The sequence below is a fragment of the Rhea americana genome, unplaced genomic scaffold, assembly GCF_003343005.1.
Source record: "Rhea americana isolate MKP2758 unplaced genomic scaffold, rheAme1 scaffold_110, whole genome shotgun sequence".
Taxonomy (NCBI): domain Eukaryota; kingdom Metazoa; phylum Chordata; class Aves; order Rheiformes; family Rheidae; genus Rhea; species Rhea americana.
Window position 1 is genome coordinate 313,753 of NW_028185151.1, and position 18,718 is coordinate 332,470.

At 38.3% G+C, this 18,718-nt stretch overlaps 1 protein-coding gene across 6 annotated transcripts in view; it reads right to left on the bottom strand.

Moving 5' to 3' along the window:
- LAMA2 (laminin subunit alpha 2) overlaps positions 1-18,718 on the bottom strand; it is a 376,763-nt gene that overhangs the window by 122,787 nt on the left and 235,258 nt on the right. For 4 of the 6 annotated variants that reach the window (XM_085314063.1, XM_085314044.1, XM_085314054.1 and 1 more), the window contains exons 20-26: positions 17,053-17,159; positions 15,744-16,007; positions 13,438-13,618; positions 9,932-10,068; positions 7,150-7,386; positions 3,262-3,405; positions 487-666 (exon numbers count right to left, since the gene is read on the bottom strand). In XM_085314063.1, the coding sequence (XP_085170189.1) occupies positions 487-666; positions 3,262-3,405; positions 7,150-7,386; positions 9,932-10,068; positions 13,438-13,618; positions 15,744-16,007; positions 17,053-17,159 (1,250 nt within the window). The remainder of the gene's footprint in view (positions 1-486; positions 667-3,261; positions 3,406-7,149; positions 7,387-9,931; positions 10,069-13,437; positions 13,619-15,743; positions 16,008-17,052; positions 17,160-18,718) is intronic. The other 2 variants (XM_085314080.1, XM_085314071.1) reach the window with 1 other exon arrangement.

Sequence of the window (18,718 nt, forward strand, 5' to 3'; positions counted from 1 at the left end):
GAAAGGAACAGCTACACTCTCACAAGCCGAACCAAGAAACATCAAAAGTGCAAAATAAAGCAGAGAGACAGAAGTGTATAATAGCCAAAGGAAGGGTTATTTTAATCATTTTCTCCTGAGTGACTTAAACAATTCAGGAACTTTTTCTTTAAAATAGAATAAAATCCCCAAAGTTACAAAGGGGGAATATTAAACTAATACTGTTTAATTTTTAAAAATGTCTTTACAAGAGAATCCATCCTGTGGAAAAAATATTCTGTTTCTGTTTGTGAATCTAATTTAAAATAGTATCTGTGTTATAAACTTGTGAGTTTTGATGATAATTGATAGGATCATTTTTAATAATTAAACGGTATTTACTTTTTCCTTAAGCAACTTCCAGTCTGAAACGACATGCCTAGTGGAAGGGAAAAAAGGCATTGCAAAATACAAACATAAAACAAAAATATATATCCATTTAAGTATTCAATAGAATCTTACATTTACCTTTCKTCCTTCAAACTGCTCTGGAAGTCTCCAGTAAACAGGTTCTGAGCGAAGGTCCTGCATCACCTGTTCTATATTTGCTACTATTTCAGGAGGCTGGAATGCAATCCCTGAAAGAGTGCTCCGCTGAAGCTTTTCATCCACCAGTGGCAGAACCTTTTGCTCTGGCTTCAAGGTCAGCTACACATATTCAAAAGCATCAAGAAGAAAATCAAGTTTATTCTTTCCCATGAAGGAAAAGCAACATTAATCTTTCAATTTGAACTCTTTAAAAATATATATTTCTAGGTAATTTCATTTTACATTATGAGCCCTTTGTCATAAAGCTGTCTTACTATTCCTTCAGATAGAGGAGAAGCAATGATAATGATTTCCCTCTCAATCCTTTTGCATTCAGTCCTCATGATAACAAAGAACATATTAACATTGTTTAAAATAGTTTTACCAGTGAGTTACTCCATGAATCTTACTAGCATAATTTTGATACTATTATTTCAGTCTTGAACCTCTTCTGTTCAGTCTGAGAAAATTACATTAAGATGAGGAAAAACTTCTTTACTGTGAAGGTGACAGAGCACTGGAACAGGTTGCTCAGTGAGGTTGTGGAGTCTCCTTCTCTGGAGATACTCAAAACCCATCTGGACGTGATCCTGTGCAATGTGYTSTAAGTGACCCTGCTTGAGCAGGGGAGTTGGACGAGATGATCTCCAGAGGCCACTTCCAACATCAACCATTCTATGATTTACTTCTCACCAACACTTATACATCAGTGGAGTTATGGAACAAAATGCTTGATGCTCTTTGTACTTCTCATGCAATGGTTGAGTAAAATATTCTACAGTTAATTTGCAGAGAGTGAGGGTTTATATCATCCTAAATTCAAATWTAATTAAAATATAAGTATGCTATTTAAATATTGAAAAATTTTTTAGCCTTGATGAAAGCTACGCAACATAATGACAGAGAAATAATTCTTTTGGCCAAGAATTGTAATAAGAGTCTTAATAATTCTGTGCAGATGGAAGTATCACAGGATGTATATGGACAAACACAAAGGGCTGGTATCAAAATTGCTGTTCGGAAGAGGAATAAAACTAAGGCAGAGTCATGTCCCTAACAGTCCTCCCATCTACAGACTGTTTCACAAGATAAGAATTAGGTGGTGAAGAATCACCTAAGCATTTTTTTAAGCTTTTTGATGTTTTCATTTACAGCAACATCTATGCACTGACRAGATATGGAAGCACTCCTAGCAATTGCCAGTTCTAAGTGAGATTTCCTGAGATTCTATCATAAACATACTTTGGTGCTTAGTACTTTAGACATCAACAAAGGGGTCAGCACATTTGAATTTTACAACAGCCTTGCCTCACTGTCATATAGTGCAGGATTCAGTTTGTCTAAATACGTCTAATGCCATTTGAGGCACCTGAGAGTATTTGAAATAGCCACTAACAGCTGGCAGAATCCAGAGTAATTCATTTTACAACTCTGAATCAGTTCTGAACTAGATCAGAGCACCYAAAACTAGACAAGATGTGGACACACACTTGTTTAGATAAAAGCATAAATATAAGAGAAAAATCAATCAAGAGACTCAGAACAACTAGGAGCTTTAAACTATGTTTCTGCTTTGTGCAGCCATAAAGGTCAAAACACAATTTCCAGAACTGTTGCTGTCATGAAACTTGATTAAATTTTGTAACTTATCAGCTCTTTACAGCCCTTCCTCTTCATCCTACCAGCATATGATAGGCAAGACTGAAATGATGAGAAAGACTGCACCAGATCATGATTAATCACTTCTCCCACTGGAAAGGGAAAGATGTCCTACTAGACTGAACAAGGATGTGAAGAAGACATGCTATTCCTGTTACCTTGACCAAGAGATATGAACCCTTCAGTGAAAGATCATATCTTGACATTCAGTCTAAACTATCATGATCTGATTACTGCTTGTGCATGAAACATGTCAAGAGCTTTAGCTGATTTGCCATCAGGCAGACGTTTCCTCTACGACTGACATTCTTTCTAGCGCAGAGATGACTGAACATGTATGTGGAGTCAAGCAGTCATTTCCAATTAGAAATAGCTCTTGCAGAATATAATTGAGGAGCTGGCACAGAAGAGACAGACAGCAGTGGTCTCAATGCCCATTTGGCACTCATTGTAGGGATAAATGGAGACCTTCAGTCTGCCTTATTTGTCAGTCCAAAACAGGTCTCAAGGCCCTCTTGCACTCGAGAGTAGAGGTTTATTGGTTTAACTGGTTGTTATGATGAGTGCCACCCTTCCATTCCTGGATTTAAATAGAGCAGCATCTTCAGTAAGCTCTTTTTTAAAWTAAAAAAAAAAAAAAAGCAGCACTGAAAATAAACAAAACATTAAATGAACCACAAAATATCTGAATGTTCTACAGCAGGCATCTATGAAACTCGAAACTGTATCATATACCAGAGATTATGTTACAGTGTACTGGACTGACACAGCATAATTTCCCTACACATGACTAACTTGTTCTTTTTGGGGTTTTAATAGCTTTTCTTCAGCCTGACATCTGTTACGTTATCACTGGTTTTCTTGTCTATTTGCTTTTAATGGCTTGACCCTGATTGTGTAATGGAATATACCACTCTCTCCACTTCTCAAAGTATAAAGAGGAAAATGACTGCCTAAATGTTTGGCCATTTTCTAGCTCCCACTCAGTGCCTGATTAAAAGATGCCAGCAGGAAACAACATTATCGCATTACATGGCTCAGCGGTTCCCTACTCACCCACATGTGGATCAGCCCCCTTGCCTCACTGCACTGTGTAGTCAGGCCAAAGCAATAGCAACTGCTGCAGCCAAGTGGGTTTCTGGCAGAGAGACCAAATGTGCCAGGCTTGCACCTGTCACAGTGGACACCTTCCACATTAATCTGGAAAAGAGAGGGAAAATAAAAAGCTTTATTTAGAGGTCATAATAATAATAATAATAATAATAATAATAAAAGACACATTAATCCCAACATCACAGTGCAAAAAGAAATGACAGGTGTTAAGGAAATATTCAAGGAGTTTTCCAGTCTCTGATCATGTGTGCATGCAAATAGATACAATTAATATAGTCATGGCACTTTTATCCACTGAGTAACTCCAGGCAATGCATTCTGACTCCATACTGATAGCTGCACATAGAAAAATCAGATTGTGCTTTTGGCATGGCATGCTTGCTAACTGATTGATAAGACAAGAAAAAATATGTCCTTCTGAAACTGCCAGGGTTAATCAATCCTTTTGTCTAATAGGAATTAGTTTTGACAAGTTAGAACATTTAAGGTACAGTACTAAATGTTCTTGCTGAGAAACATATTTTAATGGAAATATTGTAGAGAAAAGCTTTCCCCTCTTCATCTGATTGTTTTCCACATCATTGAACAGTATTAACAAGGGCTGAAATGTTTCGCTGTTGTAATGTCAATGCTTTTATTTTCATTTTTCAATTAGTCCAAATAAAAAGCTACACTGGATAGAGCTAGATACTCAGTGATTTATGCACAGTCTTTTAAAATCATTTTCATAGTAAGACAGTGCTATTCAAAAAAAAATCACTAACATAAGAGCACTGGTTTGCCTTTTTTTTTTTTTTTTTTTTTTTTGAGAGAGAGAGGGTAATGCCAAGAAGCCAATTTAAACAACAAAATCAACTTTCCAAAGCTTGTAAAGGAAACTAGTACTATCCCTGAGTACTTAACTCTTAACTCTCACTCTCATTTCCACATGTACCTCTATAAGCAAATGTGCCTACACTGTATTTAGCTTAGATTTGGTTGCTTTTTGTCAGAGCTGACAAAGGGACTTCTGAGCTTATGAAAGCTCTTTTTTTTCCCAGCTATAACAGCAGGTTTAAATGGGAACAATTACCATTTTATAAAAATCCTGCTCTTTTTAATAAACTAGGCAAAAGGTTAACCAGCCTTAGACTTAAACTATGAAAAAAAAATCAGCTTAATTCAATATTATTTATTCATTTTCTATTGTCAACTGTGAATTTTACTTGCTTTGCAGTTTATTTCAGGTCATTTCTCATCCTTAAGCGTCAGCTAAGTATATACTGTTAATCTGCACTAACAGGAACACAGAAATAAGTAACTGAAAGTAGTTACTTTCAGCCTTAAGAAACAAGATTAAAAATGAAAAATGTTTCAGCAAGGAAACATTTATATTAAAAAAAGTCATAAATGCTGATTCTTTCTATTTGGCATTTGTGAGACCTACAAGAAAGACACTGACATACTGGACCTACTCCAGAAAAGGGCCAGCAAGATAGTTAGGTGACTGGAGCACATGACGTATGAAGAGAGGCTGAAAGAACTGAGATACCTATTTTTTATTTCAGACGATGACATAGGACTAACAACATTTATCATTAGGCTGGGAAACAGCTTTTTCTCAGACAGTCTTTGTAGCAACTTATCCGCTTGAGTTTTCTTATGGGCTCAGCATCAAATGGATTGGTATTTGTAAAAGAGAACATGACGTGTTCTGTTCAAATACCCCAGAAGAGTGCATGAAAGGCCAAACTGTTCAGTAGGATGGAATCAAAGAAAATCGTGAATTCCACTGACTACAATACGAACCCATTTTGTTCCTCCAACCTTTCTACCTTAACGTTTGGCCTTAGGAAGGGAATGCTAGGGGGGATATTATTGCTGTCTACAGCTACCTGTTTGAAGGGTATAGAAAAGATAGGGTCATACTCTTCTCAAAAGTGCACAGTGATAGCATAAGAGGCAATACAGGAAGCAGGAATATAGGGAAGTCTGATTAGATATCAGAAAAATTTATTTTACCATGAGGGTGATCAAACAGTTTGCACAAACATGTTGTGGAATCTCCATCATTGCAAATATTATCCCAGCAACATGATCACATTGGACGTGCTTCAAATCAGAGGATGGACTAGATGACCTCCAGAGGTTCCTTTCTACCTAAACTATTCTATGATTCTGTAATTCCTCCACTGAGTCTATAAACTCAGAATGAAGTGACTGGTGTCCAACTAAGAAAAGACCTACTTGGCAGTTATATAATTTAAATTTCATCCTCCTATAAATGCTAACTCTTTGTGTCAATACAGTCACTGAAGCAGAATGAATCAAAAGCAGAAGGAACCACTAGAGGTCATTTTTTAAAACCTCCTGCTGGAAGTGGCACTATCACCAACGCTACAGAGGTTAGCCACAGCTTTGTCTTGTCAAAGCTTAAAAACTCTCAAGGATGGGGATTTTGAAACCTCTCTGGATAACCAGTTCCAGTGTTGCCAGACCCTTCTAGTGATTTTTTTTTCCTAATGTCCAATTCAAAACTCCCAAGCTGCAATTTGCAGCCATTATCCCTTGTCACATCTTCTGCTACTATCAAAAAGGGCTTGACTCTATGATTTTTTGCATCTACCCTTTGAAGCGGTTGTAGGCTGCTAATAGATTTTCCCTTAGGGTCCTTTTTGCAGACTAAAAGAGTCCAGCTGCCTCAATATATCCTTGCAGATCATCCACTCTAAGCCTCTTTGTAACCCTCCTCTGCATCCTCTCCAGTTTCTCAATAACATTCTCGAATTGAGGGTCCAAAAACTGGATATCATTTCCAAGTGCAGCTTCAGCAGCACTAAGTAGAGGGGGATAATGACTTCCTTTGCTCTCCTGGACACACTCTTCCTAATGCAGCTCATATTCAATTTGCCTCTTTGGCCCACAGGCGCTTTCAGCAGGGTTACTACTCAGTCTTTTGCCTCCCAGTCTGTTGTGATGCTTGCAGTTATTCTATGCAAGGTGCACAAATTTTGCCCATGTCCTTACTGCAATTTGTGAGCAGTTTCTACTGGCCCAATCCTTAAGTTTGTCAAGAACCCTCACAACTGTAGTTGTTCTGTTCAGCCCGTCAACCTCTACACCCTCTGAATCACCAATACTCACAAATGTGTATTGTCTCATCTGGGTCACTGATGAAGATGCTGAACTGCATTGGCCCTGAGGATAGTCTGCTTGCCAGCTGCCTACTGGATGTCAAACCACCAGTTATTGATTTGACAATAATCTTGATTTGACTACAAGCCCAGCAGTCCAGCCAATTTTCAACCCACCTAACCATGTGTAATGTTCAACCAGTTCACATCACCTCCATATAAGAATGCTGTAGGAAACCATGCCAAAGTCTTCCTAAAGTCATCAGTTCAGTGATCCTAAATTGGATGCTATCTACTCAGATGAAAAGATACTCCTGGGGTAAATTCTACACATTTTACTCACAGTACCAACTCTAAGTCAGTACACTAAGAACTAGAACTGTGGTACATAGTGTTATTACTGATGTGTTTGCTTTTAATTTGCCAAATGTCTAAACAAGAATTGTATTGAATGTCATTGAACTGATAACAGATCTGTAAGAAGAGGAAGAAACATGAAAGGAGAGGAGAGCCTAAGAGGATGCCAGCTTGGTGAGTATGAATGTGTGAAAATGTGCTGATAAGCACTTCTGTCTTCTTGCTGGACTCCTCCCAGAGAAGTTAACAAATATACTGTGACAAACAGTTAGATGCGTCTGCTTATACTGTCAACGACAATGAAAATCGGAATAAATCCCTCAGCTGCAGTCTGACCTGCGGACATCCCTCATTGCCCTACCTTGCAGCTGCATTGGCCAGTATGATCAACGCATGAGCACTTCTCCAGCTCTGCATCACAGGTCTGTGGGCTGCTCCCTGGCAGGAAGCACTCACAGGCAACACACCGTGGGTAATTCCAGTAACCCAGCCTGCACTCAGTGCATTTTTCTCCGGAGAATTCAGGGCGGCAGTAGCAGCAACCTGTATTTATGTCACACTGAGAACTCAGGGCACCAACCACGCTGCAGTCACAAGACTAAAAAGGAGAGAAACAATAAGAAAACTGCAGTCATGCTTCTGAAAAAAAGCATGCACACGCAYGCAAACGCACACACAAATCAGTTCTTTCAAGTGCTTATGAATAAAGTTCTTCATACAGTAATGAATTTCCTCTGTCTAAACACAACATATCCGAATTACAGGGCCAGGCATCCATCACTCAATAAGGGTCAAGTAATCACACTACATCTATACACACACACACAAATACATATGTGTGTGTGTGTGTGTGTACATGTGTATATATATGTATACATATAAAATACTTTTCGATTACATGCTATTTATCATTGGTAATTTAGACAATGAACTCAAGCCAACAAAGTGAAGGACACTGGGATAATTTGGAGACAAAGTCAACTTAACAAAAATTTTAAGTGCTTTTTAAAAACACTGTGTAAATCTTGTGTGGGGCATGTTCACATCTCCTTGTTGAAACTGAAAATGCTTGAGGACAGTGGTCCCTCTGAAGTTTAGTGCAGTGATTATTACTTATCCATTGGGTAGATGACTATTTTCTTTGTGCAAACAGAACTCTGAGATGACAGTAATTTACCTGGTAAGGTACAGAGATTTACTCTTGTAGTATACTCGGAGATAAACCTGCTCACAGAATCAGGCTTTCACAGGCAGGTAAGCACAGAATAGGTGATTTGCCATGGGGTCTAGATCTTGAGTAGAGGAGCAAGTAGCAGGGAAAGCTTCAGGCTTCCAAAGAGCAGAAAAATCTCTCCATGCTATTACTATGACTGTACCGCAAAGTTAGCACAGGACATTCACTGTCTTCAGTGGCATGACTAGAATCTCTTATGGAGAAGTTCAGCATGCAGTAGCAAACTCAGCGCCARTAGTACAGGTTACCACAGTAACTGACATGGATAGATTCTCTAAATTTAAGGACTCAATGGTGAAAAAAGAGGGGGAAAATGTGGATTCAGTTTATAAGCAAAACTGCTATATGAATACTTACAGCATCTTTCATTTGATTTGAAGAAACTATTTATAAAGAAGGTTATTTTTATATATATATATATATATATATATATATATAATATTCAAATTAATTTTTTACCACATGCAAGAGAAACTATTTAGCCAATGGTTAAATGTTGGACTAAGAGACTACTACCTAACCTTCTCACAGAAGGAATATTATTCTACAAGATACATTTGAACAAAAAGCTTAGGAAGCAAATTGTTCACCATAAACTGAAATAGCTTGGTGTGCAATATCAAAACCTAAATTACAATCAAATGTTATGTTTTTTACAGGGAGGCAGTTTTATGCAATGTTCTCCTGAGTTATGACAGCCTTGGAAATCTTTTACAAAGGGAGTGCAAGTGGAGTAGAAGACTCACATTTCACTTTGGGGAAATTAGCTGCAATGTACTGAGAGAGAAGATGTGGGCTGACAGATCATTATTAATTTAGATGGTGCTATGGAGCTGCCATACTAATGCATTCATGTAAAAGACAAACAGAGAATATATTCCACAGCTCAAAGAAAGGTCTTCAACCTCATTAGGCTGGTTTCGGAAGCCAAGAGCCTATATCACAGCAGTGTGGCAGAGGTTTTACAAGAGGAGTTTTCCATACGTACAAAAAGGAAAACATTCTTGATAATTAGTTTGCAGCCTGAGCTACACAAACAGCCATTTAGGAAAGAGCACTAATGGCATATGACTGTGTTCAGACAAGATGCAGTCTTCTGGAGCAATTGCAGCTGTATTTAAAGTCCCTTGTCATCGAGAATGGCAGAGAGGAGAAGGTATTTGAACTTGGCACAATATTCACTGTTACTAGCTTTCAGTTTTAACTGAATGGTGCGCACCTTAGCTCAGAATATGACATTATCGACAGCTTGCATGCCCTCTTTGACATACTACCACTGCTTTCCTGTTTCTTTTCCTTTCCCTTCTTCCCCCTCCTTCACACTCTTTATTAACTGTATGTCAAATAAGAGGGATTTAAATGCTAATGAGAAGGCTATTCTCCCTTTAAATAAGAGCAAAGGAAAAAAGCACATTTTACAGCTAAGACTGCTGTTTCTTTTCTTCTCTCTTCATTGTCTTTTAAACACAAGTTAAAGCCATTCTGAAATAAAATTCAAGTACAAATTCCCGCTGATAACACAATTAGGGCCCAAGCAAATTTGTTCTGCAAAAGTATTGCCAACTATCTGTAACTGTCCATTATATAACATAGCGTTAATCTTCTCAATCACGCTAGACATAGCAATAATAATAATAAAAAGAAACAGACTCAAGCAGGACTCTGAATCAGCATGATGGTAGCATAGTATAAAGTGGCTATGTGGTGTTACAAATGGATGGCATACCCAAGACAGAAAATCTGTAGTTCTCACATACTGCTGGCAGTTAAATCATAGTCCGATTAGTACCAGAACTCATGTCGCAGAGACAATGATTTACAAACCTAAAATTATGTTCCAGCTACAAATTACTGTCTATAYCCCACGGGAATGAGGTAACACATGCAGAGAAAATAGAGATCCACTCACCTTGCAGCCACTGACAATGTCATGGCCCCAGTAATTCGGTGCACATCTGTCACACATCTCCCCAACAGTATTGGGAGGGCAGACACAGCGGCCGCTGACTGGATCGCAATTATTACCGAAATGAGAACATTTACAGGCTTCATGGGAGAAAAAGAAATAGGACAGAGTGAAAGTTACCCCTTTGTGTGACACATYGAAAGCAGCATTAGGATCAGAGCCCTTACTATACTACAAATTCCCAATTATGTGGGGACATAGTGGGAAGGAAAAGTAAGGCAAACCCAGAGGAACCCAACCAGGAGCAATGCAACACAGGTTAACTGCACTTTCTCTAAAGTAAAAAAAAAANAAAAAAAAAAAAAAGGGGGGGGCAAAAGAAAGTTAAAAAAAAAGGCAAACGAAAGAAAAAAATAAAGGTGTTTCACTCTCCTCATTTTATTCCTTTTTTTCAGAATATATGATTCTTCAGGGTTTTAGAGATACTCTTTAGCTTGAACCATTTCTTTTCACTGTAAACTTATGGAAGAGAGCCCAAGGATTCTTCTTCTAAGCACAATGAACATACTACGCTACAAAAGGAAAACTTGACATCCACAATGTGTTTGTACAGAGAAAACGGGAGCTCTTTGCAAACTTTATTCAATTAAAAATACTTAGTTTTTGGAAGTGATTCCAAAAGTGGCCTTTTCTATTAAAACATTATTAAGTGAGCAATTAATTGGTGGCAGATGTAGACCTGAAGTACATAATAGACTAAGTAGTTATGGGGCACAAGACATCTAGGTGTTCTAAGGAACGGAACTGGTACATGGTTGTTTTCATATTCACCCTCAACATTGCCCCTGGGATCAGAGCAGAAGCATAATAATAAGCAGACCATGACTCTGCATGATACCCTGTTCCTTGAAATCTTTCTAGGGCAGTGTAACATAATGTCCCATTGCTGAGGGCTGTATTTCTATTCATTGCCTTTATTGCATGAAACACCTCCATTTGAAGAAAAATTAGATAATGTGTGAAGTGCAAAGCTAGAGCTCTTATCTACAGCTAAAAAGAAAAGTGACCTTTCTTTTATCCCACCAATACTTCCAAAATGAGGTAAACCAGCGCAAAGACGATGCTAATTTCTGCCTCAGCTATGCCAGGAACAAGACATGAAAACACCCTACATAGGATCTTTTGACTTCCTGTGGCTTGAAGATGTTTCACAAACACATCTTTCATTGTGAGACTGAGGTATTTGGCTGCTGGTTGGATTTCCAGTTCCTAGAGAAAATTGGTAAACAGGGGGAGGAGGGGAAGAAAACAATATAGCATTTTTTTGCATTTTTACTATTATCATTATTAAAAAGAATATGGATAAAGATACAACTCATTTGTTGCAAACAATAGTGCAACAGATCTCTCATATCTTTGCTGCTAGTATCTCAACTCTAACTGATGATGCTTTAGCTTTTTTTTTTTCTTAAGCTTTATGGTTTTTTATTGCACAAGAAAAAAAACAAATTATATTCTTTTTGGATAAATGCTAGATAAAAGAGGTCCAATATTTTATTCTATACTTAACTGTCACTATGATATTCTTTTTTGCGCATTTTTCCTAGCATGATTTGATATACTTTTATTAAATTTCTGATTTTCTCTGTGATTCATAATTTAATTCTTTTTTTTGTCTTTTGAAGGAATGCATAAAAAGTCTACTCAAAATAAATGGGGAAAGAAAGAGCATTTTTAAAAAAGAAATCCTCTCCATCTGTTGTCTTCACTTTGAAACTTCTAAACATCTGAATTTTCTGAGCATATTAAGCTGCTTAGGTTATTCAAAATATTTGATGACCATAGGCAGAAATATTTCTATTTAAAAGATTGTTTGAATTTACACCCCTTTCCAACTTCAGCACTGCTCCTTAAATTCTGTCTTTTTGCTCTTGCCAAGAGAGTAGTTAAAAATTTTAATGTGAAATCTTGTTAATTCCCCTCTCATTTCACTTCCCCAGCTATAGGAAATGAACAACATTTTGTAATATTTTGCAAAGGTGATGCACTTTTCAAGTGTGAAATGTTAGAGGCTAATCGTGAACATCATCTATAGTATTTTTTCCTCCCTGAGTATGCTAAGAGCTTTAGGACTGCAGATATCATTTGCTTTTTATTTCACGCTCTCTCAGCAGTGAGCCTGAGAAACAACTTCTCCCTTTTCCACGGTGCCAGTGTGTTTGAACTTTACAACATGGCAAACATCATCTTAGCCTCTCTTTCCTGTGGAGACAACTCCAGAGCAGTGTTTTCGGAAATGATCTATAATCCAGTCTGGTTCAAAGTTTATCAACAGTATAGGTGAAACTGAATAAAACTGAATTTTGTTGTACATAAGTGGATCTTGGGGCTTGGATGCTCCTTCTAGAAAAAACCTGGCTTTTTATGGAGTTCTTTCCACCAAAAAAAAAAAAAAAAAAAAAAAAAGAGAGAGAAAGAGCTAGAGCTAGGTCTGCTGCTCCTGCTGGCTGCCATTGATGGCAAGAAAGGAGGAGGAAGAACAGGACAGGAAGGATGGCGATTTCTGCTTCTGGAAATAATACTCACTACAGCTTTTGCCTAAAAAATAATAGCAGCAATATGCTTGGATTTAGAGCACTCTGCCATCAGCAAAGACTGCTGCGGGGCCCCGGCTCTGCTGGCAGCCCAGCAGCCGGCTGCAGCAGACTGTTATCTGGGTCTCCTGCAATCAGGCCTAAACGAGTCCTTGAGATGTAAAAAAAAAATACAGTTCTGCTACCCATCTACCAGCAAAGGTGGATATTTCTCTATGAAGAGACCAATGGATTAGTTTCTTTTGACCTTGCAATTTGTACTGCTCTAAGGACAGAAAACATTTATTTTGGTGTTTGACCTAATGTTCAGAAGAACAACCATAAATGTAAAGAAGCAGCTGGAAAAATTTATGTTTGATGATAGAATTTCAGCATCTGAAACAGGATACTTTTCAATTCCACAAGGACATCAAGGTTTTTATGTAAATATCTTGTTGTACACAAAACACATATAAGCAAGGTCCTAAATATTACTGTGTAGAGATTTAATAAATAAGGATCATCCGTGTAAGGACATGGATGTGATGTGAAAAGTTTTGGGATAAGACTAGAAACAAAGTGATTTTTTCTATTCACATCCCTTCAAGCTGACGTGATTTGGCAGGCACCCTAATCAGCCTTCTACGATACTTCTGCGCAGCTAAATTATAAGAACTTCTTCAGCAGAAAGTACATGGAGAGAAGGACATCCTCATTCCTATAAACTGATCATAAAATAGCAGAAATAGCCTGTGTGTTCTGTACTTGCAGATCACCCTCTTTGCCAGCTGATTGATTAACAGAGCTGTCCATGAATATGCTGCCCTGTCAGGTAAGTTTGCAGAGCAATGCAAGACCAGGCTAACTAAAACCTTAGAGGTAGAACAAGAATGACAATTTAAAAAGCCAGTTTTTGGCCACTAAGCATTTACATACGAGTACAGCCTCCTTCTTCAAAGTTGTAAAATCCGTGAGCGCAGCGGTCACACTTCTTTCCTGCCACTCCAGGCTGGCAGTAACACTGTCCTTCTCCATCGCAGTCAAAGGACTTGGAACCAAAAGAATTGCAATTGCAGGGAACACATCCCCTTGAAGACTCTAAGTCAAATGTTTCAGGCTGCCAAGACAGAGGAAGAACAATTAGTTCATGGAACRATTACTGGGAGAAAAGAGGAAAAGCTGAGCGAGTAGAGAGAGCAGGGTAGTTCTTTCCTCTTCTGCATGGGAATATTACTCTTAACACATCGAACTGCAGGGGGCAAAACTGAGATGAGGGCACTGAATACGTCACACAGCTGAACAGGAATAAAGATTTCAGAGTATTATCTATTGCTATAAGGAATGTACTATAGGCAATACGTTTCAGAGAGCTTACTAGGAAACCAAAATTTAAAAAATGAGATTAAAAAAATAGTGCTAATGAATATATAAGGAATAAAGGGAAAAATACTCACTTATAAAATGTGTTACTGTGTGACCCATTCATATAGTTTTAAATTTCTACCTGGTACAAATCAGTGCAGACTTGTTAAAGTCAGGGAAACTGCACTGACTTGCATTTTACAAGGATTTATTCCAAAGTGGAATTCCTAACTTCTCCTGTACATGAAAACCCAGAGATTTCAGCAGATTTCCATGTAAAGTATTGAAATCTGATTTCTGAGATAAATATTGAGGTTCCATCTTCCCACAGAAAATCCACTGATAGGAATCAGAATACAGGGTGAAATCTATGGTCAGAATTTGGCCTGAAGAATCATACGAAACTAGGTAAATGCTTGATTATACATATAGTAAGAAATTACTCAGATTTTCATATCCAAATTCTATAATGAAATGTTTTACCAATTACATACTTCAGCCTATACACAGTATATCAGAAGGAAAGAAATACTCAAACTCATATAATTAAACTCCAAGGTTCAATTAAATATATAGACTCTAAAGATTTCTTTTACACAAGGAAGAAAAAGAAACAAAGACAGGAACACGAAGATTAAAAAAATTCTCAGAACAGACATTCAGATTAATACAGTGAAGTAACCAATGCACAGCACGCTGCTCAGCTCTCAATAAAAGGTTTGATAGAATCTAATAAATTCTGTTTGTAAGGGTGAAAAACAGAAGAACAGTCTGATGCGGTAGCACTCCACACGGAGCAAAGGCAGAAAGGATCACTAGCATGCTGGGTCGGATTCTGTGATGAGCTCTGCACAGTGAAAGACATTTTGATCAGTCATGCAAAGCCCTGTGATGAACCCCCAAGATGAACCCTCACTGAAGCCTGCTTATACACGGGAATTCAAAGAATCATATTTATTGAAGAATATATGGAGATCCCAGATGACACCGAGGAAATATGATGAATTTTCTGAACATGTACATTATCTTGCATGCCTGCATCAGGGCATGGGGAATGCTTTTGTGGGCAAGGTGGTTGTGTAAAATACGTTAGATAGATGACAGTTCACACTCCTAGAGGAACCCATGTGAGCAGGTGAGGCGCAGGTCCTGCTGTTTGATTCTGGAAGACAAAACATTGCCAGACTTTTTTTCAAACAGGGTGAGATTAAGTGTGGAAGTTTGGTTTGGTCTGGTTTTTTTGGGCAGCAGGGGAAGGGACCACAGACCTTAAATATTGTTTAGTTAGGAACAGTTGAATCATAATTACATATTTTAGGAAACAAGCTGCTTTATATGTGAGAACATACCAATACTTCTGTCATGTTAGGAATTACATCCAAATAATGGGTACTTGGTCTGGTTAAAAAATAAAATGTGGCTCAAACATGAGAACTTTTAATACCTGTCATGTTTGATATTTCAAGATCTTAACACTTTGCCTCTGGGACTGGTCCTCCTCACACACTCCTTAAACTTTCGGTTTCTTGAATTAGGTCAGGATGCAGGAACCCTGCTGGAAAATTTTTCCACGGCAATTTTCCATGGAAAATCCCACTGACTTCATTGAGGTGAGTACGTGACTCATACATTTAGCACATACAGCTGCTGATTGTGTTGCTTCTGGATTTATTCCAGTTATTTGTCTGCTGGCCTACCTTGTTATTTGCACTATGCCAAAGCCTAAAAGCGAGGAAATATCCTAAAAGGCTGCCTATCTTTTGAACCTGTGCACTCATAAATTGGAGCACATATTAAAAAAAAAAAAAAAATCTGCAGGAGCTCCAAACACAAACAAGTATGAGATTCCAGCCCATGCAACGCACACAGTTTCTGATTACCAGAGTAGCAGGCCTGTAAGCACCCCGTGGGCACCCACTGGCACTGCTGAAGCCCCATCTCCGAGGGGGGACTCGGATCTGCTGACTGCTTCGTGCATTTGCTTTCAATTTAGGCACCTGTCTGCTGATTTCACAGCGTTTGCCCGTGAATCCTGATTTGCAGATGCATCTTCCTGACATATCACAGTGCAGTGACATGGATCCTACGGCACTGCAGCCACAGGGTACACAAAACTGCTTTGCTGGGGCCCAGAAGTAGCTGGGCTTTAAGAATGAAAGGTAAACACGGGTTAGAAGGTAAAGGCAAAGAGACTACATCAGATAAAAGAGGATAGGAATAAAGAGTAGTAATAAACAAAGAATAATTCCACAACTAACAGCCAATACTGTAGTAAAAAGCTTGACATATTTTCTGTATACATGACACAGTCTAGCACAAATTCCATTGATACCAATGGCTTTTCTTGGAATAGAATCATTGAATACTGTTGAAAATAGACTGTTCTCCCCCAGCAAACCCCTTCAGAAAGTATGTGGCTTTAAGAGTGAAAATAATCYTAGTGATTTCTACAAAATCATTCACGTGCTTTAAGTTACAAATGCACTGAGGTGTCTTGAGGACACAGGCCCAACAGCTGTCATGCTGCCAGCATCCATAACATACTGCTTAGCAGCCTAAAGAAAGCTCTCTGGGAAAGTTCATGAAACACACGGTTTATTATGTGATTATATGYGATTTATATGATAGCAAAACAACATCAAGGCAGAAGACACTTTCACCAAAAAAATCCGTCATTTGGACAATAAGAAAAGAACCCTTATGAAAAAACAAAAAACCCCATAAAAGTACCACTTTCATAGCAGAAGTAAACTAGCATTCTGCCTTTTTGAAAATCGGATACTACCAGCTATTTTGCAATTCTCTTCACAGGGAGATTTTTTTTCCCAGAACTGTAATAGATTTAACCATTTGCATCAAATGGTTAAATGCAGATTATTTGCATCAAACATTCAAAATTTAAAGTGCATATACCATATACAAAAATGTATTTATATGTACAGTGAAGCTTAAAATATATTTTCATTGTATGCAAAAGGAGATTTCCTTTTGTTCTGAGTTTTGTTCTAGAAAATCTTTGGAAAATATTCTAAAGATAGAGCCATTTTACCTTTCTCCCTGCACATAGAAACAATTTAYGTATGTTCTAAGTGAAAAATTAACAACAAAAACCTGTCCAAAACTAGACTGTATTTAGTTATTTCAAGCACAGAAGAAAACTGAAAAAAGACATACTTTCCTATCACCCACCTTGCACATGTCACACCGGCGCCCGATCACGTTGGCTTTGCACTCACACTGTCCTGTCCGAGAGTCACAGATCTCTGAGAAGGAGCCGTTGATGTTACAGCGACAGGCTGCAGGGGAATAGGAAGCGCTTGGTAGTATACACTTCTCGGAGATAGAGGTCAGACTGAAATACCTACGCCACTGAAGCTAACTCTAACAGCCAGACATTTACAGTGCTGCTTCTGACACCATGAGAAATACAAGAAGGTGGGCCTGAGTAAAGCGGCAAGGCAAATTATTAAATCCCATATGATGACAGTRCACATTTATCTATCCTTATTACTAAATAATTTTGCTCCAAATTGCTATGCTGAAGAATTCTGTTTCAGCTATAAAAACAACTTGTTTTATACGTGCCTCTCAGATCAAAAGTGGAGAATTAGAGTACATCATTGAGGACACGATGATGGAGAAATAGGTTTTTAAAACAATGCCTTTGGCAGTTCGAATTGCGGGTGCCAAATTTCAGGACAAACTGAGCGATGGGTAATGAAGGGCTCTTTCACTCTCAGGATCTGCTGCCTCAGGGCAACTTGGCCCTTGTCCCAAGCCTTGGGGTAGGCAGGTTGGCGCTGCCAGAAGAGCGGTTCAGACTCTTACACWGCTCTGTACGGGATGCAGCCCCGGCAGTCCTGCCGTACGGTGTTACTAGGGTGTCACTGCTGCCTCGCAGATCGGTCTGTGAGCGCTTCTCCTCGTGGGCAGCCCCCTGAGCACGGCCCCGGGAGACTCCCACACCTCTCCTGCATCCTTGTTCACAGGATCCCGGCTGACTGGCCTAAATCATCACAACACTCTCTTGAGCATTAAAAAAAAAAAAAAAAAAAAAAAGGTGGCTGATCCTTCAGGAAAATAGCAATGCTTTTGACTTCTAAATTCTCATGTTTTAGAAAGAACTTCTAGGAAGCTGTTCTACCACCCTCTCTGCTCTTCCACTACAATTATTTTGGCACACAGAGATCAGAAAGATCCCCGAGGTACTCACAGTGCTAAGGGATGTGACTAGGTGTTACAGGGACTGTGTGACCATACAGCCCCCAGTTCTATTAGCAAGAGCTGGTCCTTGCACGTTCCCCTCTTCCAGAGGGGAATGAATCCACATATTTGTATTTATCATATTCATCTCTATATTATACTCATCATATATATGAACATATATATTTACCATCTCTATATTTCTCATATTTCATCATTCAATTATATATTCATTTCTATATCATATTCACCTCTATATTTATCATTATTATATTCATCAATTTATTCCTTAAACCAGGGTGTCAATCCACATTTTCCCTTCTTGCAGTGCCCTGACTGCATGTGTCTGGTCTTTTTCTCCAGCTGACAGCTTCATTTTAGGAAACACTTAGGAGTTCCAACAGCAAACACATGGCAATTACACCATTGCATGTCACAAGGTACCACTTGAGATAAAGCAGTTGTCTCATCTCTGTTTAGGCTGTTACAGGAGGATCTTCTTTATAACTTTATTGGACTTGCTAGACTGTAAACTGAAGTTTTCTTTTTTCTTTTTCTTTCTTTCTTTTCTTTTTTCTTTTTTTTCTTTCTTTTTTTTTTTTTTGCCTGTTGTTTCATTTAAATGAAAGAGACTTTATGACTTGCCAGGCCA